The sequence below is a fragment of the Sapajus apella genome, unplaced genomic scaffold (assembly GCF_009761245.1).
Source record: "Sapajus apella isolate SASKATOON/1434 unplaced genomic scaffold, GSC_monkey_1.0 scaffold48, whole genome shotgun sequence".
NCBI lineage: Eukaryota > Metazoa > Chordata > Mammalia > Primates > Cebidae > Sapajus > Sapajus apella.
In genome coordinates, this window is record NW_022436988.1 from 9,620,456 (window position 1) to 9,645,227 (window position 24,772).

At 43.8% G+C, this 24,772-nt stretch overlaps 2 protein-coding genes across 12 annotated transcripts in view; one reads left to right on the top strand and one right to left on the bottom strand.

Annotated features, from left to right (window-relative positions):
- On the bottom strand, positions 1-15,338 carry CUNH17orf80 (chromosome unknown C17orf80 homolog). 11 transcript variants are annotated; one of them, XM_032241857.1, is made up of 6 exons: positions 15,082-15,338; positions 14,169-14,273; positions 10,886-12,411; positions 6,533-6,640; positions 5,921-6,028; positions 1-1,673 (listed from the first exon to the last, which is right to left on the bottom strand). In XM_032241857.1, the coding sequence occupies exons 3-6, from the start codon at positions 12,402-12,404 to the stop codon at positions 1,573-1,575; spliced, it is 1,836 nt and encodes a 611-aa protein (XP_032097748.1). In that variant the 5' UTR covers positions 12,405-12,411; positions 14,169-14,273; positions 15,082-15,338; the 3' UTR covers positions 1-1,572. The 11 variants fall into 11 exon arrangements, with proteins under 11 accessions (XP_032097748.1, XP_032097742.1, XP_032097747.1 ...); XM_032241851.1 differs by lacking the exon at positions 15,082-15,338 and adding an exon at positions 14,831-14,934; XM_032241856.1 differs by lacking the exon at positions 15,082-15,338 and adding an exon at positions 14,812-14,898.
- Positions 15,206-24,772, top strand: part of FAM104A (family with sequence similarity 104 member A) — a 26,117-nt gene continuing 16,550 nt past the window's right edge. The window contains 2 exon segments of the mRNA XM_032241862.1: positions 15,206-15,485; positions 19,959-20,058. Coding sequence (XP_032097753.1) covers positions 15,265-15,485; positions 19,959-20,058 — 321 coding nt within the window. The 5' untranslated portion in view covers positions 15,206-15,264.

The window sequence follows — 24,772 nt, forward strand, 5'->3', positions numbered from 1 at the left end:
TTTCTTATATTTTACAAATATTTTTATTATGAAGAGTGGTGGTAATAGTATGTAGGCTCCCTATAAAGTATAAATGTCTGCTAATAAAACAAAATGATTTTTAATAGCTAAATTTTAATGTGTATTAGAAAAACTACACATTCCCAAATAAGCGCAGTCTTTCAGATACTATTATTCAGGATTAAACTAGGCAGCCTCAATGTTAATCCACTTACATACACCACGTGTGAGTTACAGCTGGGGTGTTCAAGTATGCCCACAAATATTTCCAGCTTTTAACAACAGAACCTTCAAATATGTCTTAAGCATGGAGGAGACTGGGTATCACCACGCCTCTTCTGTGTGATGGATGGGAAGGTGAATATGGATTACATGTACAGATTCTCATGCTGCATTTTCATACACCTTGCAGGAAGACTTGGGAACTCAAGCTGCTGCCTGGAAGCAAGATCGAAGCATTGCTTCTTACCTAGGGGGCTCTCACCAATGCCATGGACAGGACAGAACATGAATTTTACCCCATCCTCATGCAGCATGATATTAACAGATGGAACTTCTAAGGCTGTTTAAAATGGTAAGTCGTGTTAGAGGTATTCTTTTAATTCTTTGGCTCTGTTAAGAGATGAGCAGTCATCCCACCTCACACCTGAGGTGCACCGGACTCTGCAGGCAGCAGTCGTGTCCACTATTCGTTTTGAAGAATCTTGTCTTTCTGGATGAAGCTTTTAATCTGGTGATCACATACGTGATTGGAACTGGCTGTGCAAATGAACTTGCAGGAATTTTGCATGTATGAATGAAACACATTATCTTCACAAGGCAAGTTTCCATCAGTATTGCACACTAGAGCTGTGACGTATACTCCCTGATCATGCTGGGTTTGTTTAGATCTAAATCTCAGAAAAGAATCAAGTGGCTATAGTTTACCTTGACAATGCTCTTTAACTATTCTGAACATTGTGAGAGATTCTTGAAGGATTTGATAAAACATCTTCGATTATTTTCCCAACCTAGATGGCAGCAATGAGCAGAGAGAAGCCTTTCCCTGCATTACTTGGTCAACATTTCCAGTAACTCCAGAATGTGGAGATGTTTCCAATGGCTCCTTGAAAGTTACTCGCACTACTTTATTTGTGGATTCTCAGTATGTAATTCAAAGTCAGTTGAGAGTTTTTGTTTCCTACTGTATGTGAGTTAGAATTCTTGGCACTTACCAATGATTAATACAGGATCTCACCTTTGTCTTAAACTTAGCAATATGAGGCAGATATCTTTTTAGGACTGATGGATCATTAAATAGTTCTATTCTCATTAAGGAATTTATTTTCAGGGATATAAAATACTGTGACTAAGTTCAACTTTTTCATTATGTTTTAGCATTCTGATTATGACAAGTGATACTAGTTTATAGCAGTGATAACAAAAGTTCTTGATAAAAACCCTGATGTCTGACAAACTATCCCTTTATGCTAACACTACACTTCGGTGTCACGTGGCAATTCAGTGGGCAACGCCGGGCACAAAGGCACTAGAGACAAGTCACGAAAAGCTTCTCCTACTTAAACGCGCTTCCTAATCCAAACATGTTTTTGAGCGGCGCTCCCCAGTCGTCTTTGCCACGCCAACACACGGAGGTGCCGTACTCTTCCAGGGCAGGGGTTGGCACAGTTTTTCTGTAAAGGCCAGATAGTAAATATTTTCAGCTTTTCAGGGCATATGGCTTCTGTTGCAACTACTCAACTTTGCTGTTGTAGGGTGAAACAGCCATGGACTCCACCTAACCAAATGAGCAGGGCTTGTTCTTTTGTACAAAGGCAAGGCAGTGGGCTGGCTTTGTTCTGTGGGCCATGGTGGTCGGCTGCCCCTGCTCCAGGGAACTGGGCAGACTGGGGAGGATATTGCTGAAGGTCATTCTTCTCTACCTTCTCACCTCCAGAGTTTCTGGTCTTGAGTAAGGACACATGGGGAGGTGTGGAGAAAATTGTCAAGTATCTCTCCTAAAGAGCATTCGCAGAATGGGCACAAAGCTCTGTCGGCAGGGAAGACTGTTCTAGGTTCCAATGAAGTTCTTAGTAATATTAAAATAACTGAATATAGAACTCTCTCCCTCAATTATAACTTTTTTTCCTTATGGGAAATTCTAGAATACAGGGATATATTGCTGAATACCTTTTCCTTAACTATGAGAATTTGTTGCAGAATTACGTTACTCCCACTAGGGATGGAAAGGAGGAGGGGTTTGGGAATAGAAAAGGTAAGTACTTAATTTAAAAAAAAAGTGTCACTGTGCACTTCTTAATAAAAAAAAAAAAAGAAAAAAGAAAAGGTAGGTAAATAGTAGATCCAGCATTCCAGCTTTGAGAGAGACACAACATACAAGTCAACACATGCTGGCATGGAACAGCACCCTGGCTTTCCTGTAGTTTTGGGGATTTTTGAGACAAGGTTTCATTTCCATCACCCAGGCTGGAATACAATGGCACAATCTCAGCTCACTGCAGCCTCCACCTCCTGGGCTCAAGTGATTCTCCTGCCTCAGCCTCCTGAGTAGCTGGGGCTACAGGCATGTGCCACTAAGCTCGGCTATGTTTTACTTTTTTTTTTTTTTTTTTTTGGTAGAGATGGGTTTCACCATGTTGCACAGGCCGGTCTTGAACTCCTGGGCTCAAGTGATCTGCCCACCTTGGCCTCCCAAAGTGCTGGGATTACAGTTGTGAACCACTGCCCCTGGCGTTCCCATAGTTTTAAGAGAGCTGGGACATAAGAGGAACTGACTGCATGTATTTTGGCATGAGCATACTACCAGCAAGGCTGAGACGGGGTGTGTGTGTGACATATAACTAACCCTCTACATTAGAAAGGAGGTTGGGGAAACACTTATCCATTGATGCTGCCTAAATTTCCTCAAAGCTCTTTCTACCTGTAAGTATCCTCTCTATAGGCCAAAGCAAAAATCAAAAAATTAGACACTGAAGGCCAGGTGCAGTGGCTCACACGTGTAATCCCAGCACTTTGGATGGTGGATCACCTGAGGTCAGGAGTTTGAGACCAGCCTGACCAACATGGAGAAACCCCGTTTATACTAAAAATACAAAATTAGCCTGGTGTTGTGGTGCGTGCCTGTAACCTCAGCTACTTGGGAGGCTGAGGTGACAGAATCGCTTGAACCCAGGAGGCGGAGGTTGCGGTGAGCCAAGATTGTGCCACTGCACTCCAGCCTGGGTAACCAGTGAAACTCCATCTCAAAAAAAAAAAAAAATTATATATATATATATATATTTGGCAGAAAATGAGCCCACATCAGGACCTTCCCCTTAGATTCTTTGGGGCCCTTGACCAGATCTTGGTAGGTGTGAGAAACACAACTCACTCTCTCTCTATATATTATATATATATAAAATATATATGTATATATATATATATATAGAGAGAGAAATATATATATATTTAAAAAATTGGACACTGAATAGTTTGATGAGATGAAGAGACACTGAAAATCCAGCGGCCAAAATAACCCTAACAAACTGAGAGGAATTTCTCAGTAATGCACAGAAACTCTTGAGAAGGGATGGGGTAGGATTCTTAAAAGCTTCCAGGAAGAGATGATAAATTAACCACCTGTTCACTACTATACTCAATTAAGATGTATAAAATGTGATTTAACATTGTATTTAGTGTGTTATTTTAAAAATCAGCTTAAAACATATTGTAAGGTTTTTCACAGGCTTACCTACAGCTCAAATGCCCATCCTTAGCTGTTGTGTTTCTCACACCTACCAAGATCTGGTTAAGGGCCCCAAAGAATCTAAGGGGAAGGGCCTGATGTGGGCTCATTTTCTGCCAATTCAGATAACTTTCCTGTATCAACATGTAGGTACAAGTCTGGTATCTCATACAGATGAATGGTAATGAGATACTAGCTTTTATTGAGGAATAACTTCTCAGTTTTTTTTTTTTTTTTTTTTTGAGACGGAGTTTCGCTCTCGTTACCCAGGCTGGAGTGCAATGGCGCGATCTCGGCTCACCGCAACCTCCGCCTCCTGGGTTCAGGCAATTCTCCTGCCTCAGCCTCCTGAGTAGCTGGGATTACAGGCACGCACCACCATGCCCAGCTAATTTTTTTGTATTTTTGGTAGAGACGGGGTTTCACCATGTTGACCAGGATGGTCTCGATCTCTTGACCTCGTGATCCACCCGCATCGGCCTCCCAAAGTGCTGGGATTACAGGCTTGAGCCACCGCGCCCGGCCTAACTTCTCAGTTTTAATGATGAACTTTGTCATCTTCACATCTCCTTGAATATAACTTTAAGATTAAACAAAACTAGTTTTCTCTAATTCTCAGTTGCTCTTGACAGCAAGCCAAGAACATCCAGATAGAACCAGATCTGTCTACGTTAATAATACATTTACTTCCTATATCGTTGTTTTAGATTCCAATAATTTTATTTTTTCTCACTCCCTCTCCCTGTCCCAAATATCACACGTTTTTCAATTGTTAAGTATGTAGTGCAGTCGTCTCCACCGTGCGCCCTTTGCTGTTCCAGAGCTTTAAGTGATGTCCAGGTCAACACTACTTACGCCAGCGCGGCAGCTCTTTGGATAAACAGAGACAAATGTAAGGATCCAAGAGGCCACTTCCAATGACTGCTGCTATCTCTTGCCTCTACAGATCGTTCTGTGCTATTTTTGTTTTATAAGCCTGGAAATAGAGTATTATGCACAGTGAGAAGCTGGTTTCACTTTCTTCAGTCTCTATTCACTCATGCATGCCAGGTATCAAACAATCCCTATCAGATTGGTAAAACCTCTTTTCTCTGTGGAGAAATGACTCTTGGTTTTGGGCCTCTCCATTTATGCAGGATGATCAGAAAGGGATTTCTCTTCCTCACCCATGGCCAGGTGTCTGGTACAGGGGATGGCGGTGAGGCCATCCCAGCCAGCATGCAGGAGTGTGCTGCGGCCCTGTTCCTGCTGTCGGACCTACCTGCTACTCACTAGGCACCAATTTCATCAAATCCCAATTAGAATCAGATTTTGATTTTTTTTTTTTTTTTGAGGTAGAGTTTCACTCTTGTCACCCAGGCTAGAGTGCAGTGGTGTGATCTCAGCTTACTGTAACCTCCACCTCCTGGGTTCAAGCAATTCTCCTGCCTCAGCCTCCCAAGTACCTGGGATCACAGATGCCCACCACCATGCCCAGCTAATTTTTATATTTTGAGTAGAGACAGGGTTTCACCACATTGGCCAGGCTGGTCTTAAACTCTTGACCTCAGGTAATCTGCCCACCTTGGCCTCCCAAAGTGCTGGGATTATAGGTGTGAGCCACCAAGCCCAGCCCCAAAATACTGGTTTTTGATTGTACAAATCCCAGCCCTTTGGGAGGCTGAGACAGGTGGGTCACCTGAGGTCAGGATTTCAAGACCAGCCTGACCAACATGGAGAAACCCCATCTCTACTAAAAATATAAAATTAGCCGGGCGTGGTGGTGCGTGTCTGTAATCCCAGCTACTTGGGAAGCTGAGGCAGGAGAAATCACTTGAATCCGGGAGGTGGAGGTTGCAGTGAGCTGAGATCGTGCCACTGTACTCCAGTCTGGGCGATAAGAGTGATATTGTCTCAAAAAAAAAAAAAAAAGCCAGAAAAAACCCTAGCAGCTATAAGGAAGAAAAAAACAAGACAAATAAGTGACAAGATGAAACGGAGGACAAGGGCAATTATGTAAATTCTAATTAAATCTTATACAGGCTGTTACAACCAAACCTCTAATAAAACCCCAGAGTCCCCAGGTAATAGCTCATTCGCCAGGGCATGTCAGATACTGCAAAACTATAAAAGGAAAAGCAATTCAGAGAATCCCTCAGAAGTCCTCATTAATGGAATGGGACCTGTTATTTAGGCTGGAAATATAGAAAGGCTTACTCAGACGCCTGAAACTCCAGCTACAACACAGGATGAAGTACCCAGTGAAGAGCATCGTGATGCTGCCCACTCCACTCTTCCTTATGGTGGTGTTGCACCTGATCCAGCCTGTTCAGAAGGAAACATGGCTTGTTACAGCGACCCGAACTAGGGTCAGTATCCGCGAGTCATTCAAGTTTTCCCAGTTAGCTTGGGTGATGGAACTGTAATTCAGAGAATTTACACACACATATTTTAAACACATAACAGCTAACTAACATCAAGGAACCGCAACGTGACTAGATTCAAATTAGTTACTCTTGTTTTAGGAGCTTGGCTAAAATCTTTAGTGGGAGGAGGTTAACTTGATGTTTAGAGTCCTGGCTTTGGGAGGAGGCGCAATCGATGTGGGCAAGGGAAAGCTGGGGGTAGGTATTAAAAAATACAAGCTTTGGAACACCTGGTAGTTGTTATTAGTTTCGGTGCTTTCAGTTATGTCAAACTCCAAAATGAAAACAGACATTTAAACATCTTTTTCTTCTCCTCTTGAACCTTGCTATAACAGCCTAAAGGGAAACTTTTCCAACTGCCTGGAACCAGCAACAGAATGCAACAGTCAAACTCCAGCCTCACCTTTTTGTACAGCTCCCAAGAACCTCATTAGAGAGAAGCTGAAGGTTGTAAGTCCGGTAGGGGGTTCCAAATTCCTCATATGAGTCGAGCTTCTTTCCAACAAAGAAACTACGGTCCCAAACAGAAGTCACTGTCATTGTTTACCAAAGTGTACCCCCTTCCCCAACATCCAGTGCCAAAGGTTCCAGGGCTAAGCCTCAGGAAAAGCATATTCTAAACAGGTGCATTAAAGATTTCTGCTTTGAACTGCAGCTAAGTGTTGAAAGTCAAATCAATTCTGGGTTGAAAAGGGTTTTTCAAAAGGCCAAGGGAAATCCCCTGAAAATCAGGACCTCTACTTATTTTTAGTCTGATGAGTACCCTGGCCCGGTGATTCATGTGCATGTGCTTCATGAAGTGGGTCTTTTACATAATTTTTTTTTTTTTTGGAGACAGAGTCTCGCTGTTGCCCAGGGTGGAGTGCAGTGGCTTGATCTCAGCTCAGAGTGCAACCTCCGCCTCCTAGGTTCAAACAATTTTCCTGCCTCAGCCTCCCGAGTAGCTGGGATTACAGGCATGTGCTATCACACCAAGCTAATTTTTGTATTTTTAGTAGAGACACGGTTTCACCATGTTGGCCAGGCTGGTTTCAAACTCCTGACCTCATGTGATCTTCCCACCCCAGCTTCCCAAAGGGTTGGGATTACAGGCGTGAGCCACTGCGCCTGGCCTCTTTCACATCTTCTAGGACCGGCTAAACGTTTTAGCCAAAAGCATGACTTTCTACTATAATAAATGACTGCAACTTGTCCACAGTCAACATGCCTGTTCTATTACCCTATCGCTATTACTGGCCAGCATCATTTCCTATATATGTTCAGTACATGCATAACTTAAGCAGAACCAGAAAAGAGGGCTTATTCGCCTTATCACGTTTCTCCTGCACATGGCTTTCTCCGTGTTTAATGCTAGGTAATCTCTACGACTGGCAGTTCTCTAGTCTTGGTTTTGTTAGTCAGGATAAACAATAAATTAAACACCGATTAACAGGTTTAGCAGGTATAGTAACCGTTGCTGTGGATGTTAAAGATGTTAAAGAACAATGAAAAGAATTATGTTGGCTTCCAGGAAATTGGACAGAAGATAATTCTTTTGCAAGGTGAAGGTTAGTCCCTTTAAAAAAAAAGTCCATTCATCTTGGAAAAAATTTGAGGAAAAAGATGCCGTGCCCTGCTTTCTCCAATCGGGTGAGCCTACTGGCCTGTCCTGATTAAGCTAACAGTTAATTTAGTCACTGTTAGCTCACTGGCCCTGCCTTTCCTTATCAAAGGAGCTGGCTTCCTGAGAAGGGCAAATGACTTATCAAAGGTCTTGCCTGAGTGAGAAAGGGTATATAGCCTATTCTCTTGTGCAGATTCCAGTAAAACTCAACTCTAATTTGCAGCCTTTGGATAGCCATTACCTGGTGAAATTACAAAGCTTTTCAGGAGCCAATGGCATTACCTTCTTTTTTTTTTTTTTTGACAGAGTCTCATTCTTGTCACCCAGGCTGAAGTGCAATGGCATGGCTCAGCTCACTGCAACTGCCACCTCCCAGGTTCAAGTGATTCTCTTGCCTCAGCCTCCCCAGTAGCTGGGATTACAGGCTCGTGCCAACACACCTGGCTAATTTTTGTATTTTTAGTAGAGATGGGATTTCACTATGTTGGCCAGGCTGGTCTCGAACTCCTGACCTCGTGATCCACCTGCCTCGGCCTCCCGAAGTGCTGGGATTACAGGCGTGAGCCACCGCGCCCGGCCAGCACTACCTTTTAATCCCTGTAGACTGACGTGGCCTTGAAGTCCTTGGCCAAAGGAGGGATCAGGGCTTGACATGATCCTAGGGTTTCTCTCCTCTGGTATCTTCTGTTCGTTTGGTGGTAACATCAGAGTCTGAATACTGATCCCGGATCCAACTTCAATAATTTTTCAAAAGTAGAGGCCCTATGATGATTATACCTAATTTACCATCTGATATAGAAGTACTGAACTAAGCATAGCATTTATTAGTTATAGACTATAAGCAATAAAAGGAAATAAAATAGTTTTTCACCATTTGGAAGGAACTTACTGAAGAAAAAACTTGTATTTCCCCGCCTACATGCTATCTCATAATGTTGCTAATTTAATATTTTAAGTTACTGTATCTTATTACTATATTCTTCGAACCTAACAGTGAAATGGATCGGTAACATGGCAAACAAGGTATTGACTTCTATCGGTGGTCTTTAAACTCTTGAGGTTTACTGCCTAGGATAATTAGTAGAGTCAGATGAGCCTGGATTTGAATCCTGATTCTGTCACTTACTGCACAGATATAGGCAAGTCACTTAAGATGTCTGAAGCTCAGATTCCTCATGAGGAATAACAGGGCGGGACAGTGATGTCACCTCAGAGCTGTTACGAGGATTAAATGAGATAATGTAATGCATGTAGCATAATGATAGTCAAACGTCAGGTCCCTCCCTTTTTCCCTCTAAAATGGAAAGTGCTTATCAAGGACACTCCTAAGCACTAAAAAGATAGTACAGAAACTACAAAAGTCCTTCAACTTGCTAGAGTGATTTATCATGGAGCGAGTATGTGCATTCGCAACTGAAAAACACACAGAAAAGTGTGGCACTATAACAACGTGGTTTTAGTCATGGTGTATTTTCTACAACACAGTTTAGTGGACAGGATTAAACTAGGCCTCAGGAAACTAGGTTCTCCTTGCAGCTCTACTGTTTCTTGGCAACACGAACTTGGACAAATGACTTATTCGCTTTGTGCCTGTTTCATCATCTGCAAAATAGGGATAAATTCATTCTGCCCACCTCTCAGAGTTGTGTGGCCAAAATAAAAAAAATACATGCTGGGCACAGTGGCTCAGATCTATAATCTCAGCACTTTGGGAGGGCGAGGCGAGTGAATCACCTGAGGTCAGGAATTCGAGACCAGCCTGACCAACATGATGAAACCCCGACTCTATTAAAAAACACAAAAATTAGATGGGTGTCGTGGTGCATGCCTGTAATGCCAGCTACTCGGGAGGCTGAGGCAGGAGAACTGCTTGAACCCGGGAGGTGGAGGTTGCAGTGAGTCAAGATCATGCCACTGTACTCCAGTCTGGGTGACAAAGTGAGACTCCATCTCAAAAAAATAAATAAAAAGGCACGCTGAAAACCACAAAGCAACACAAATGTTAATATGATTAAATGTGTTTATTATAGAGAAGGGGCTTGACTTTGTGACTACAAGTTTGTATAAAAAGGTTTAGACATTAGGCCTGCTTATAGAAGGCAGTTAAAGAAAATGTAGCTTTGGGGAGGGTGCGGTGGCTCACACCTATAATCCCAACACTTTGGGAGGTTGAGGTGGGTAGATCACAAGGTCAAGAGATCGAGACCATCCTGGCCAACATGGTGAGACCCTGTCTCTACTAAAAATACAAAAATTAGCTGGGTGTGGTGGCGTGTGCCTGTAGTCCCATCTACTGGGGAAGCTGAGACAGGAGAATCACTTGAACCCAGGAGGCGGAGGTTGCAGTGAGCCGAGATCACACCACTGCACTCTATCCTGGCAACAGAGCGAGACTCCATTTCAAAAAAAAAAAAGTAGCTTTGGACTAGCAATGCTCTGCTCTTAGTACACATCCATTTTGAGACCAGGCAAATAGAGGTTCAGTGACTATGAGATCATTTGCAAAATGTTTTCCTGAGCCTCCACCTCCACTTACCTGCCTTGCCTGCCCTCTTACTTGGCTAGTTTTACCTGCATCATTCTTTGCTACTCTCAATGCCTAGATGTTGAAATTGCCCATAAACCTAGAACCTATTTCTTGTACAACCTGGTCCTGACTGGATTCTGAACACAGTGCTTATTCTATTCTTTCTTTCAACTGCTTTCAGTATCACCAGCCTACTGCAAACTAGTGCAACGTTCAACTAGTGCAACTTTCAACACTTGGGGGAGAGAAACAGAGGGATAAACCACGACTACTGACCCCTAAAGCAAGAAGTAATGTTTTTAAGACTTTTTTTTTTAAGACAGGATCTCACTCCCATCGCCCAGGCTACAGTGAAGTGACATCATATACATGGCTCACTGCAGCCCTGACTTCCCCGGGCTCAGGTGATTCCCCGACTTTAGCCTCCTGACCAAAGTGCTTAGATTACAGGCATCAGCCACTGCACCCAGCCTCTTTCAGGACAATTTTATGTGCAGTTCACTGGCATGCCTAGATGAAAATAAGCTAAATGATTGAAAATGTTAGTATTTTGACCCTTATAAATTCAAATGGTAGAGATAGCATTTTGGATGGGACAGATGGCCCTTGAAAATAAGCTTGTTTACCTTGTGAGAGTGTTTTCCCCTGTGGACTGGTAAGTTGTGGCTTCTGCGACACTGCATTCCAATACTGAGGCTTCCCTGGCAACACCCCCAGTCCAAGGTAACCAGGATAGAGCTCTGGAAACCACTCCAGCCCCATGCAGCTAGGAAGGGGCTTCCTGCCAGCAGCTGCAGCATGATTGGTGAAGGGACTCTGAGGAGTGTGATGCTCGGTTGAATGTAAAGGGCTCTGGCACCCAGTGCGTGATGCTTGGAACTGACGGACTGATTTGGGCTCCAGAGATACCTGTCCCTCAGGACTCTCCATTAATGCCTTGACACCAGGAACATGATTATGACTCCAGGCTTCTGCTTTCTCTTCTTGAAGAAATTTTGTAGCTAGAGAAGCAAGACTTTGACCACTTGGCTGTGATACAGAATGAAACTCGTAAGTTGTCTCCCTTGGAATGAACAAACTTAAATGTGGTCCTTCACCTTGAGACTTCTTTCCTGTGGCTGAATCCTTGGTGCTGAAGTTCTCAGAGCCATGGCTTAAGGCAGTCCATTCCTGCTTTTCTGTTGCGGACACACTTTTCTCTGCATTTTTTTTGCTCCCACACATCTCTGCTCCAAGCGTAAGTCCTTTCTCTTGGTTCTCCATGACTTGGATTTTACCTAATGAGCTCATTTTAAGGCTTAAAATGAGTGATTCTGTATTCTTTTCTGGAGTCTCAGTGACTCGAACATCAGCAGGGACTCCTGAGAGGTGATCCCTGCCTTTGGAATCTCTCTTATTGCTTGACAATGATGTTCTTACCCTTTTAACCCCATCACTGGCATTCTTCGGAGAACTATGACAATCCTCAGTGGGCCCGTCTAGTAATTTTACTAGAAGTTCCTGTCTTTGGGGATCAATTTTGTCCAATAGCAGATCACAAGAGGTAGTTTGTATATGATTAGGTATAGTTGAGGAATATTTTCTATCTTGATTTGACAAAGAAGGTTCTATTGAGCCAACCAGTAAAGATGCTCCAGCTTCTGAAGGATGACATTGACTTTCTCCTGATTCAGGCAGATCTGTTGCAAGTTGTCTTTTAGGAGAGGTGTTCTCTGCTGCATAAAACTGAGCCTTGGTTTCTTCTTGGAAAGCAGTCTTCGGCTTAGCATTTTTGGGCATTTTGAAGGATGGTTGGGTTGGATTCTTGCTGTCTTTATCTGCCTCTGTAGTAGTTGCTCTTCCCAAACCAACAACAGGTAGTGGAAAGGACTTCACTGTCTGTTCTGGTTTGTCCATCATCAACTTAGAATTTCTTTCTTCATTCTCTTTCTCTAACTCTTTCCCTTTAGCTTTAATTACAACAACTTTGATTGGCCCTTTCATTTTTTTAGCATGTGGGAGTGAAGTAGGCTTGGACTGATAAACTTTTTGTTCAGTAGGTATGGTTGGTCCTATCATCTTACAGTATGGCAAGTGGGATTTTAATCGTTTAAATGGCTTCTTACAATAAGGGCACACTTCCATTCTGGATGGATTATCACTCATCCTATTCCTGAAAAAGGTAAATGTCAGATTATGAGGAGCACATAGTTTGTAAATATTAATATTTTACTTATGCATTGGATCTTTTAAATTCATTTGGAACAAGCTAGATGTTTGCTACTTAAGGTTACGGAAGTCAACTAGACATTACATGAGTATGAAAAATTGTTTTAAGACCCCTAAATACATTATTCAAGGACAGAATGGTAAAGAATAAAAAACTCAGGCCAGGAACCAAAGGTTATTTATTTATTTTGATAACAAGAGTCTTGCTCTGTCACCCAAGCTGGAGTGCGGTGGCACAATCTCAGCTCACTACAACCTCCACCTCCTAGGTTTAAGCAATTCTCTTGCCTCAGCCTCCCAAGTAGCTGAGACTACAGGGGCATGCCACCACATGTAGCTAATGTTCTGTATTTTAGTAGAGACAGGGCCATGTTGCCCAGGCTGATCTCAAACTCCTGAGTTCCGGCAATCTGTCTGCCTCAGCCTCCCAAAGTGCTGGGATTACAGGCGTGAGTCACTGCGCCCGGCCAAAGATTTACCGATTACAGCAGAGGTTTTCAAAGTGATATATGGAAGATTCACTGAGGTGTAAAAAGAAAATATGAGAACTCCCACAATCTAAGAATGACAAATGAAATTCTACTAACATTTAATTAGTAATATGCATATATATACACAAAGACATATAAAATGTATGTATAATGCACAAATATATACATGGTAAGGACACAGTCCTATTTTTCACAGTTATAGTACAATAGATTGTAGGCAAATTTGTTTAGTTTGACATCTTTGTTAAATATATACCATGTAAAAATTTTTAAAAAACATACCATTACATATGTATCTTTCTGTTAGAGTCCAGAAAGAAAATGTTTAATTCCAAAGTTTAGTTGAAAGTTATTTCCTTTCTATATTTCTTATTCTCTCTGTAAACTTCCAGAGAGGAAGAAACATATCCTGTGCACAGCTGTATGTAAAAACCTAGCACTGAGCTGACATACAATATTTGTTGAATGAATTCTTTCTCTAGATATAAACGTTTAAATATTATTCAGTACTACAACTGATAATATCTTCTGACCACCAAAGAGATTAAAAAGTGTGACTGAAACACTGAAACCACTTCCAAAATACACCCAATCCTGACCAATGCATTTATTAAAGCAACAGAGCCATCTTATCCTGTACAAAGTCATTCAAAACAAAACTGTTTTCTGTCAACAGATTACAGTAATCATTCTTACTTTGTTGTTTGTTTGTTTGAGACGGAGTCTTGCTTTGTCGCTCAGGCTGGAGCGCAGTGGCACGATCTCGGCTCACTGAAACCTCTGCCTCCCCGGTTCAAGTGGTTCTCCTGCCTCAGCCTTCCGAATAGCTGGGATTACAGATGCATGCCACTACGCCCGGCTAATTTTAGTATTTTTAGTAGAGATGGGGTTTCACCATGTTGGTCAGGCTGGTCTCGAACTTCTGACCTCAACTGATCCACCCGCCTCAGCCTCCCAAAATGTTGGGATTACAGGCGTGAGCCATCATTCTTTGGAGGTACACATCGACAACACGATGAAAGCCATAGACCGTTTGTTTACAAAACTATACAAAAATGAAGCCAGTCCATGGACCTTTGGCTAACAAGGTTAGAAAGGCTTGACACCTGCTAGACGTTTCTGCCTCTAATCCATCTCACACTCAATCCTACTTGAAAGATCTCTGTACGTTCTCACGGTAACGTCTACACGTGGGTGTCTGTTTTCTTACCCGCGCTCTTCTAGGAGGATGCTAGTTTTGCGAGTACTTCTCCCGGATGCCCATGCTTCCGGATCACCGTTCCCGGGTGTGGCGGAATGAAACGTGAATGTCAGCCTGTGTAAGACACGATCAGACAGGTGACTCGGCAGCACGCACAGTGAGTAAATGCGGCAAAGTACCGAACCAAATACAAACACAGGGTCCGGAAAACAGAGTTAAGACCCGCGCGCCCCCTCCGCCCCCCGCCAGCCTCCGGGCTCAAGGAGGACCTCCTGGTTCCTTTAATCCTCACGGTTCCTTTCATCCTCACCCTCACTTCCAGCGCTCTCCAGCCGCTTTTCCCTCCTCCTGCCGCGCTACCAGCCTGCCCACCTCCCCGCACTCTTCCTTTCCCAGAAAGCTGTTTCGATTCTGCCTAGCGGAGTGCATGGGGTTGGCCCGGCAGCTCCTGGGTCAGGGGCCGGCGTTCCTGCAACCCCACTGAGGGGTTCAGGGTCCCTCCTGCGGTTTCGGGAAGACTTTCCGCCGGCCCCAGCACCCAATACCCGATACCCTCGCCCGGCACCCTATGCCCTCCCTTCTCCGCTCAGGACAGTTTCCCCCAGTCTTAGAACGTGGGCCGCGGAAGGCAACCCCACCCTTGGAAGCCAACCCCACCCTTGGAAGTCCACCACAGAGAACAGGCCTCACCTCGGAAGACCTGAAAGCGGTGGCCCGGACGACAAGCCCCCCAGGGTATCCCCCCCAGCGCCTGCCCAACCCCCGGCCAGAGCCCCGCGTCAGGCCATCTGCACCACTGCCTAATGGGCCCGCCTATTTTTAAAAACATATTACCTCACATGAATTCAACTTAAATACTTGTGTGATATTATTATGACATAATTTAATTTATTTGAAACCTGGCTTGACTTTTATACCCTACCCTCCGTTGGCTGTGAACAGGCGAACGCTTCGGCCACCCTCAGAGAGGTCCTTTCTCCCAGATGCTCCGAGTCGCTCCTCCCGCTCCGAGCCCGCCTCTTCCCGTGGGCGGGGTTACCGGTCGAAGCGGCCGGGATCGCGCCACTGCGCAGCCGCGAGAGGGCGGTACCACGGCGGCGGCGACATGGGGGGGCGCGGAGCAGACGCCGGAAGTAGCGGTGGTACAGGTCCGACTGAGGGGTACTCACCACCGGCTGCGTCCACCCGAGCGGCTGCGAGAGCCAAGGCCCGAGGGGGTGGGCGTGGCGGACGCCGAAACACAACCCCCTCTGTTCCCTCTTCTCGCGGAGCGGCGCCGCGTAGCTTCCCTCCGCCAGCTGCCATGAGCGAGCGCCTCCGTCCCAGGTGAGAGGGTAGGGACCCCCTTTCCACTCGTTGCCTGAGGATCTGGGAGATGGAGCTGAGGGGCTGCGCGAAACGGGGGTCGGAGTAAGGGTGGACCCGGCGGGGCTCCCTGTGGGGCTCACTGCGGGCCGGGGGAGGAGGGGAGAGGGATGCTCGAGTGATCGGATGCTTGGTTCCTGTGGGTAGCTGGAAGGTGACTCTCGGGGGTCCAGGTCTCCCGCCCTTCCGTCTCCCCCACCTCCATCTTTCCCTATTTGGAACGAAAAGTGATCGGTCCCGGAAGAGGGATGGTGGCCCTAAAGCTTCCCTGTCCTATATTTAGGAGAGTGGGGGGATGGGAGAAACGTCTGATCTTGGAGGGGGAGCCCCCTAAGGCTTTTGGGAGGGCACCGGGCGGGGAGCTGCCGGCTCCCCAAGGTCAGAAAGAAAGGTTGGGCTTAACTCCTCGGCAGGGAGGGATTAGGTTAGACCGAATAACTTGGGTTCCGGACGGTTGTGAACACAGAAGGGCAGATGCCCAAGGTGGGTTGTGCAGCCTCTCTGGACTGTAGCATTTAAAACAGGCGGGATTCTAAACTGTTTGGATGCGGGGCCGTTTGACTCCGAAGGCGGGAGGTAGGATTTCATCGCGACGCACTCGCTACTTTCCCAAGGGAGCCTGGCTGGCCTCGGGAGCCGGGTCTTTAATTTAGAGGTTCTGTGCTTGACATGTACTTCTAGAGTACGGACTAAGTTGGGATTTCTTGATTTTTTTTCTCGTTTTTAATTTCCTCTGCAAGAATATGTGGAGGAGAAAGTTGGGAAGGGTTACCTCAGAATGAAGTCCAAACACGCTCATTTTTCCGAATGAAGAAATGGATTTAGAGAGATCATTTGATTTACACGGGTCCTACAGGTTCACTTTTCCTTCCTTTATTCCATAGTGGTCTCGGGTTTAAGTGAATAAAGATGGATCATAGGATTGCCTTGGTAGACTACTGCTGGATCTTTTCATGCTTCATGTTTTCATCGGCTCTTCATGTTACGGTCTTTCCACAAGGATCCTTCTCTAAAATAGTTATTTCATGGGATTGAAGTTCTGAAAAGTATCCTGAGGGGCCGGGTGCAGTGGCTCACGCCTGTAATTCTAGCACTTTGGGAGGCCAAGGCGGGTGGATCATGAGGTCAGGAGTTCAAGACCAGCCTGGTAAACATGGTGAAACCCCATCTCTACTAAAAACACAAAAATTAGGCGGGTGTGGTGGCGGACCTGTAATCCCAGCTACTTGGGAGGCTGAGACCGGAGAATCGCTTCAATCCAGAAGGCAGAGGTTGCAGTGAGCTGAGATTGTACCACTGCACTCCAGCCTGGGTAATAAGAACGAAACTCAGTCACAAAAAATAAAAAAATACTGTGGTTTTTCAGGCTGTCCTACAGTAGATTGGATAGCCACAGAGAGGTAGATGTGTGGTGAGAGAGTCCCTGCTTATTTATTGATTGGTTGATTGATTGACTGATTGATTGACAGAATCTTACTCTGTCGACCAGGATGGAGTAGTGGCCCAATCATGCCTCACTGCAGCCTCAGCCTCCCCAGGCTCAGGGGATCTTCACACTTCAGCGTTCTGAGTAGCTGGAACCACAGTGTGAGCTACCACACCCAGCTAATCTTTGTATTTTTTGTAGAGATGGGATTCCCCATATTGCCCAGGCTATCTTGAACTCCTGGGCTCAAGGGACCTACCCGCCTCAGCCTCCCAAAGTGCTGGGATTATGGGCGTGAGCCACCTCACCCAACTGGGAGTCCCTACTTTAACAGATCCTTTATCTCTTTATGTAGAGAGTACTTTTTACAGTAAGAAAAAAACGAGTTCTACTGCTTTTTAAAATAAAGTTTGAAAACTACTAGTTTCCATCTTAAGATTACTTCTATGCCCAGTCTTTAGGAGAAGACAGGAAGGTTGGAGAGAAATCAAATAATGCAATGTGATGGAATCAACCATCTTTAGAACTAACAGTTGCTAACCCGTAATTTGCACCTAGATGGTTAGGGGAGAATATAACCATTAGGGGTACCTGCTAAAATTATAATCTGGTCTGTGGCATTAATGCCAAAAACTGAAATCTGATTGATTGAACCGATAGGGTTGAGCATGAAGCTGTGATCTTGCCAGTTGTTGACACCATTATTGAAAAGAATGTTTCGGTTGGGCGCGGTGGCTCAAGCCTGTAATCCCAGCACTTTGGGAGGCCGAGGCGGGTGGATCACAAGGTCAAGAGATCGAGACCATCCTGGTCAACATGGTGAAACCCCGTCTCTACTAAAACTACAAAAATTAGCTGGGCATGGTGGTGCGTGCCTGTAATCCCAGCTACTCAGGAGGCTGAGGCAGGAGAATTGCCTGAACCCAGGAGGCGGAGGTTGCTGTGAGCCGAGATCACGCCATTGCACTCCAGCCTGGGTAACATGAGTGAAACTCCGTCTCAAAAAAAAAAAAAAAAAGAAAAGAATGTTTCAAGGATGAGATCTGCTAAGAGCCTAGAAAAAGGCAAACGAAGAACGGGTAGGACTCATTCTTAATCTGGTAACATCGAAAGGAGAAGGCCACCAACAGCCTGAAGAGATTATTCTGGTACCTTGAGAGATCAAATAACTTACGAGGCAGGGATAGTTCCTGTGGCTCTCCCAGAAATTAGTTGAAATCCACAAAACCAGCTCTTCTTTTTTGTTCTTACCCTGCTTCTGCCATGCAACCTCCTTGTCATAGTCTTGTCTCTGGGAAGATCTATTCTCCATTATAAATGAGGAGATGGCAAATTTTGATCAGGCTCATAAGTTTGGTTAGAGTGACTCAGCAGCCCAAAGCCCAATCAGCTGTCGGCATGCTGATAAAATGAGTGTTTGGGGGCCAGCAGCTGCTGCTTACTCAAATGAGTTTCTCTTTGGGTGTCAACTGGCCTCCCAGCAGTCATTGCTTTGCCTCTGTAGAACGCTCCCATGAAAACTCTCTGATCATATTAGGATGAAATTAGCAGTTTCTTGGTTCAAATGTATGATAAAAGCACATCCATTTAATGAGTATTAAAACCTGATATTCATCTATTTTTTTTTAACCTCCAATTACTTCAAAGTAATGTGCAGCTAAGATCTGATCTAAGAAAAAGGTAGGGAGCAGAAATGATGTCTTAGAATGAGGTAAATTATGTAGCCCACTGCAGGACGGCTGAAGCTTTATCAGAACCACACACTCACTCTTTATTATTCCAAACTTAAGCTGGGATCCATACTCATTATTAAAGTTAGACCTATTCAGAATGTTGCAGAGTACAGAGTACAGGATGGTCATTTAGTTTCTCCAATATTCAGACCTCAACTCAAAACCTAAAGGCCTGCCGCTGTAAGCCACCCTACTCACATAGAAAGTATGTAATTATATAGAAGACAGTATATCCTCCAAATTTAAATGCTTTCCAAAAACTGTATGTCCATACTAGCCTTTTGTCTCTTAACTATAGAGAGTGAAAACTCTAAGGGTTTTATAATAGATGCTGCTGCTGTGTACATACAGACCTCTAGCCTGTGCTGCTCAGGAGAACGTTCTGCAGTGATGAGCATGTCCTTTATCTGTGCTGGTCAGCGCAGTAGCCACGAGCTACACGTGGCCACTGAGCACTACAAACAGGGCTGCTGTGACCTAGGAACTGGATGGTTAATTTTAGGTTAATTTCAATGTAAATAACCATATGTGGCTAGTGGCTACCATATTTGACAGTACAGTTCTAGGCAATTTGATTTAAAATTATACCTCCTTTATTTCTGTTTTCTAATGGTTTCAGAAATCTTTTTGACAGCACATAATTCTTGCGTAGAGTACATGCAAATTTGGTCCCTCCTGCATGTGCCTAAGAAACGTGTGATTTTTCTTTAAACCTGGACATTTTAAGCAGCTCATGCTTAGTAACAATCTAGTGAAGTCATTGTTTTATCATAATACTAGCTACTGTTGCCGGAATGATCAGGTTAATGTGACCAGGAGGTGCCTTTATAAAGGTTTTCAGGGCAAATAGGCAAAGGCAGCCACAACACAGTATTTCAAATGTTGTCACATGGAAGGGAGTACAATTAGGTAACTCGGAATTGTAATTTCGGGGAGTGCAGAAAGAAGAAAACCTTCATTAGGTAGAGGTTGAAAGCTTAGTCATTAACCTCTTCCTGTTCTTATTTTAGTCCCAACAGACATTTAAAATTGTTAAGCTTCTTTTTAGAAGTGAGTTTTACTGATTTAAGCTTGACCTTACTGCTGTTATCTTGCATTTTTGCACTTAGTGTCCAGTGATGGTGTACTTCCAGCTTATAACCTATTGGGATATCATCTGGCGAATTATATTTTCTCAGGCGAGAGGGCAGATTTATATGTTGTCATGGTTTGCAATTCAAGTGTCCAAAACATCAGTCATTCGGATTTTTTTTTCTCCTTGTGATCTAATTTCAGGAAAAGGAGAAGGAATGGCAATGAAGAAGACAACCATCTTCCCCCCCAGACCAAACGGAGTAGCAGAAACCCTGTCTTTCAGGATTCCTGGGACACAGAGGTAGGAGGTGTGCTCTCGTAGTCTGTTGTTTTCACTGCTTGAGTTAAATAACCCGGTATCTGCTGTGTAATTAAATTTACTTAAAGAATAATTGCAAATGACTTACTTGATTACAGTTGTTTAACCTTGCTTTTTCTAAACCAGGGCCTCTTTGAGGAAGCTGTATACCCTCTCCCCAGCAAAACAGTATATATCTGCACATACTCATTCATGGACACACTAATCTGTATTTGTGAGAAATTTCGTGGCCCTTTGAAAGCCTATGTTTGAACTCCCTGTTTTGTATTTCAGCAGCCAACTTATTTTCTGATAGTTTATAAGCCATTAATTGTCCGTCCTTTTTTTTTTTTAATAAAGACGGGGTTTCGCCATGTTGGTCAGGCTGGTCTTGAACTCCCAATCTCAGGTGATCTGCCTGCCTTGACCTCCAAAGTGCTTGGATTACAGGCATGAGCCCCCATGTCCGACCTGTCCGGCCTCTCCGGCCTTAAGATAAACATATTTTGTTGCTTCAATTCAAATGCCTTTTAAGAGAAATTTTAAGCATGCAAAATATATAACGTGTGTGTGTGCAAAATCCCATTTTTCAGGGTTTTTACTTTTCGTTACTTTGTTCTGAAAAGAGCTCCCGTGGTGAGGGGGAGGGAGAGTTGGGTTTTCCTGAACTTTTTTACGGTTTTTGATTTCCTGAAAGAGTGCTTCAGTGTGCAGACTGAGGATAACTTTCCTGTGCAATTGGAAGGCTGCCGTATGCTGGGGAAGGGGAAGCAATGTAAAGGAATGCTGCTGTTAAGTTACGCACTTAAAGATTTTGACCCTTAGCAGTTGTCACGCTAAGAGAAAAGCCCCAACAACAAAGACCCTGGCCCTCGCCTCATCACTCGTGGCAGAATTCTTACACACCCAAATAATTTGTACTTTAATTAGTTCCTGCTAATAGGATTTGACCTATATCCAGCCTTTCTTTGCCAGCAATTGAAAGTAGCTCCCCCAAGGGGCAACATTCATTCAGAGACAATGAGGAAGTACAGAGTAGAATCCTTCTGTGTGGAGACCTGAGTTTCTATACCTGTGTTTCCTCCTTAAATATTTTTCTGGCCGGGTGCAGTGGCTCATGCCTGTAATCCTAGCACTTTGGGAGACTGAGGCAGGTAGATCATGAGGTCAGGAGTTTGAGACCAGCTTGGCCAACATGGTGAAACCCTGTCTCTACTAAAAACACAAAATATTTGCTGGGTGTGGTGGTGCGTACCTGTAATCCCAGCTACTCAGGACGCTGAGGCAGGAGAATCTCTTGAACCCAGGAGGCGGAGGTTGCGGTGAGCCTAGATGGTGCCACTGCACTCCAGCCTAGGCGACAGAGCAAGACTTTGTCTAGGAAAAAAAAATTGTATATGTACGTATGTGTGTGTGTGTATATATATATATATATATATATATATTTTTCTATTTGCTTTTTTCTTTTCTTTTTAAAAAATGATTATCAAAAAGGTAATTGCTTTTGTTTAATGTAATAGTTGGAGAATCTCAGGGATGAAAGGAAATGAGATTAGAGTCTACCGTGAATATCTAATGATAAAACCCTATAATAGTAATTGAGTTTCCATTCTTTTGAATTATAAGACTATTCATTAAACGAGTGTGCAAAGATGACTCTCGTGGTGTTGGCGTCAGTACTTCTTTACTTGTGTCTGTATGTAAGTCCTGCTATATGATCTTCATTTCAGTCCAGGGTATGGTAGGTCTAATTCTCTGTATTAACATTTTTTTCCCGTATCTGCCAGTTTTAATGCCTGAGAACAGCAATAGAAATTGTCATCTTTTTCTTGCTTTTATCTCTTGGTTTAAAAAAAAGAAAGAAATTATCATCTTTCTAAAAAATTTTATGATCTCTTAAGTAAGGTGGATATTGTAGTGTTAGTTTTGTTTTTTTTTTTTTATTTCTTGGGGGTTTTTTTTGGTACAAAATGACCTTTACTCTCTTTCTGAAATCTATGCATTGGTCTCGCAGAAGAAAATGGCATCTTGTTACTCAGCCTCTTGGGTTCTATAGCTTGTCCTTACTTGTCCAAAGAAATTCAGTTGCTGAGCCACTCTGTAATCATTATCAGAAGAAGGATGGACTCGTCTTCGTTATAATTTAAGTTCATTACTGGTAGTTTCTGTCTGAACTCACAGGTAGATCACCTAATGGGGTGTTAACAACCATTAGTTTCAGCCTTGCCTGCTGAACATTGACCAGAATAGTCTGCTGTGCTGTGCTGGGCTGTGCTGGGCTGTGCTTCGCTGTGCTTCCTGGTGGTGGTATTAACACGTAACAAGGACAATCGAATGATGAGAGAGCTGGAGAAGCAAAAGGCAGAGGGAAAATTTTTTTAAATGGAAAGCTAAGCCCCAGATAATTAAGTTTTCACTACTGGAATTAATGATTATGTTTGTAGCAGCAAAAAAATGAAGTTTAGGGGCATTTGGCTGCTTTTTGATGATTGTATATAAAAGGGAAAATAAAAGATTATATTTTTAAAAATAATTTAGACAGTAAAATATTGTATTAATAAGTTTACTAATGAAAATGTTTTCTTTTAATTCTGAGGTAGGGCCATGAGGTCAGTGTCCTTGAAAGTAAGTTATGTAAGAGAAACCATTTCTTATGTTTTTCCTGAAACACCTGAATGAGTAAGCTCTGTCACCCAGGCTGGAGTGCAGTGGCGTGATCTCAGCTCACTGCAACCTCTACCTCCCAGGCTCAAGCAATACACCCACCTCAGCCTCCCAAGTAGCTGGAACATGCCACCACGCTGGGTTAATTTTTTGAGGATTGTTGTTGTTGTTGTAGAGACAACAATGTCTCACTATATTGCCCAGGCTGGTCGTGAACTCCTGGACTCAAGTGATCCTCTCACATCAGCCTCCTCAAAATGCTGGGATTACAGACATGAGCCACCATTCGTGGCTAGAATTTCCTTCCTTCCTTCCTTCCTCCCTCCCTCTCTCCCTCCCTCCCCACTTCCCTCTTTTCTCTCTCTTCCCTCTTTTCCCTCCCTTCCCTCTCTTCCCTCCCTCCCTTTCCTTCCCTTCCTTCCCTTCTCTCTTCCTTTTTCCCTCCCTTCCTTCTTTCTTCCTTCCTTTTTTACTTTTCTTTCTGACAGGGTCTCCTTCTGTTACCCAAGCTGAGTACAGTGGAATGATCACGGTTCACTCCAGCCTTAACTGCCTGGGCTCAAATGATCTTCCCACCTCAGCCTCCTGAGGTGCTGGGATTACGGGCGTGTGCCACCAAACCTGGCTAATTTTTTACTTTTTTGTAGAGACAGAGTCTCATTATGTTGCCCAGGCTGGTCTTGAACTCCTGGCCTCTGACCCTCCTCCACTGGGCCTGGCCAGAATTCTTTTTCTTCACCTCTTTTTTTGTTAACCTGGCTGATTAACAATTCTTTTTATTACAACTTGAACTTTGTGAGGATTTTTTTTTTAATTCTAAGAGAGATTTAAGGTAGTTATTTGTTACCCTTTTTCTTAAATACAATAGTAATGGCAAGTACTGGGAAATATGTGAGGTGTTTTATTTGTTAAACCATTAAACTGTGCCACAGGTAAATCACAATTATCTGTACAATGGAGACAGCGTATGCCTCGTTTTGCTAGATACTGTTAAGCTAAAGAATATGAACTGATTTGCCAGATTAGTTACATAGAAAGAAACTTTATGTGTGCATAAGTTAACGTGTGCATAAATGGCTTATTTGTCTCAGTAGGTATTATTATCTCCGCTTTTCAGATGGAAAAATTGGCACACAGAAAAATAGTCACTTGTCTAAAGAACACAGCTAGTAAGAGGCAGGGGAGGAGCCCCAGGGCGTGGTTGTTGGGCTGCTCGCTCCTGACCATGGTATGTGCTGTCTCAGAAGATAGAGCAGAGGTTCTGTGAGACTTTGCTAAATATATCCAAGAGCATCTAGGACCTAGTCTTCTCTCTCTCTCTCTCACTCTCTGTCTCTCTGAGACAGAGCGTGCTGGAGTGCAGTGACGAGATCTCGGCTCACTGCAACCTCCAGCTCCTAGGTTCACACAATTCTCCTGCCTCGCCTCCTGAGTGGCTGGGATTATAGGCACCCACCAACTTGTCCAGCTAATTTTTGTAGTTTTAGTAGAAATGGGGTTTCATCGTGTTGGCCAGGCAGGTCTTGAACTCCTGACCTCAGGTGATCCACCCACCCCAGCCTCCCAAAGTGCTGGGGAGCTTTGGGAGGCATGAGCCACTGAGCCTGGCCTTAGTCTTCTCTTGAATCATAGGAACAGAGAAGAATAATTTTCCTCTTCTTTTTATCTAGAAGATATTTTTTCCAAGTGCATGCCATGATACGATCTTAGGTATAAAGCAGTTTTAGATTTCTAGCAAGAAAAATAGCAAAATAGTAAAAATAAGTTGAGGTCTTGTGTTTTTTTCCCAAATCTCTGATTTGTGCTTGAAGCCTTTGAATTTTAACTCCAGTAACTTGGACTTCATGACCTCTGAGCCTTAGAATACTAATTTTTAAGTATTTACTAATTTAATTTTTTTTTTTTTTTTTTTCTGAGACAGGGCCTGGCTCAGTTGCTTAGGCTGGAGTGCAGTGGTGCTATCACAGTTCACTGTAGCTGCGAACTCCTGGGCTCCAGCAGTCCCCCTGGCTCAGCCTCCCAAGCATCTGGGACTACAGGTGTGCACCACCAT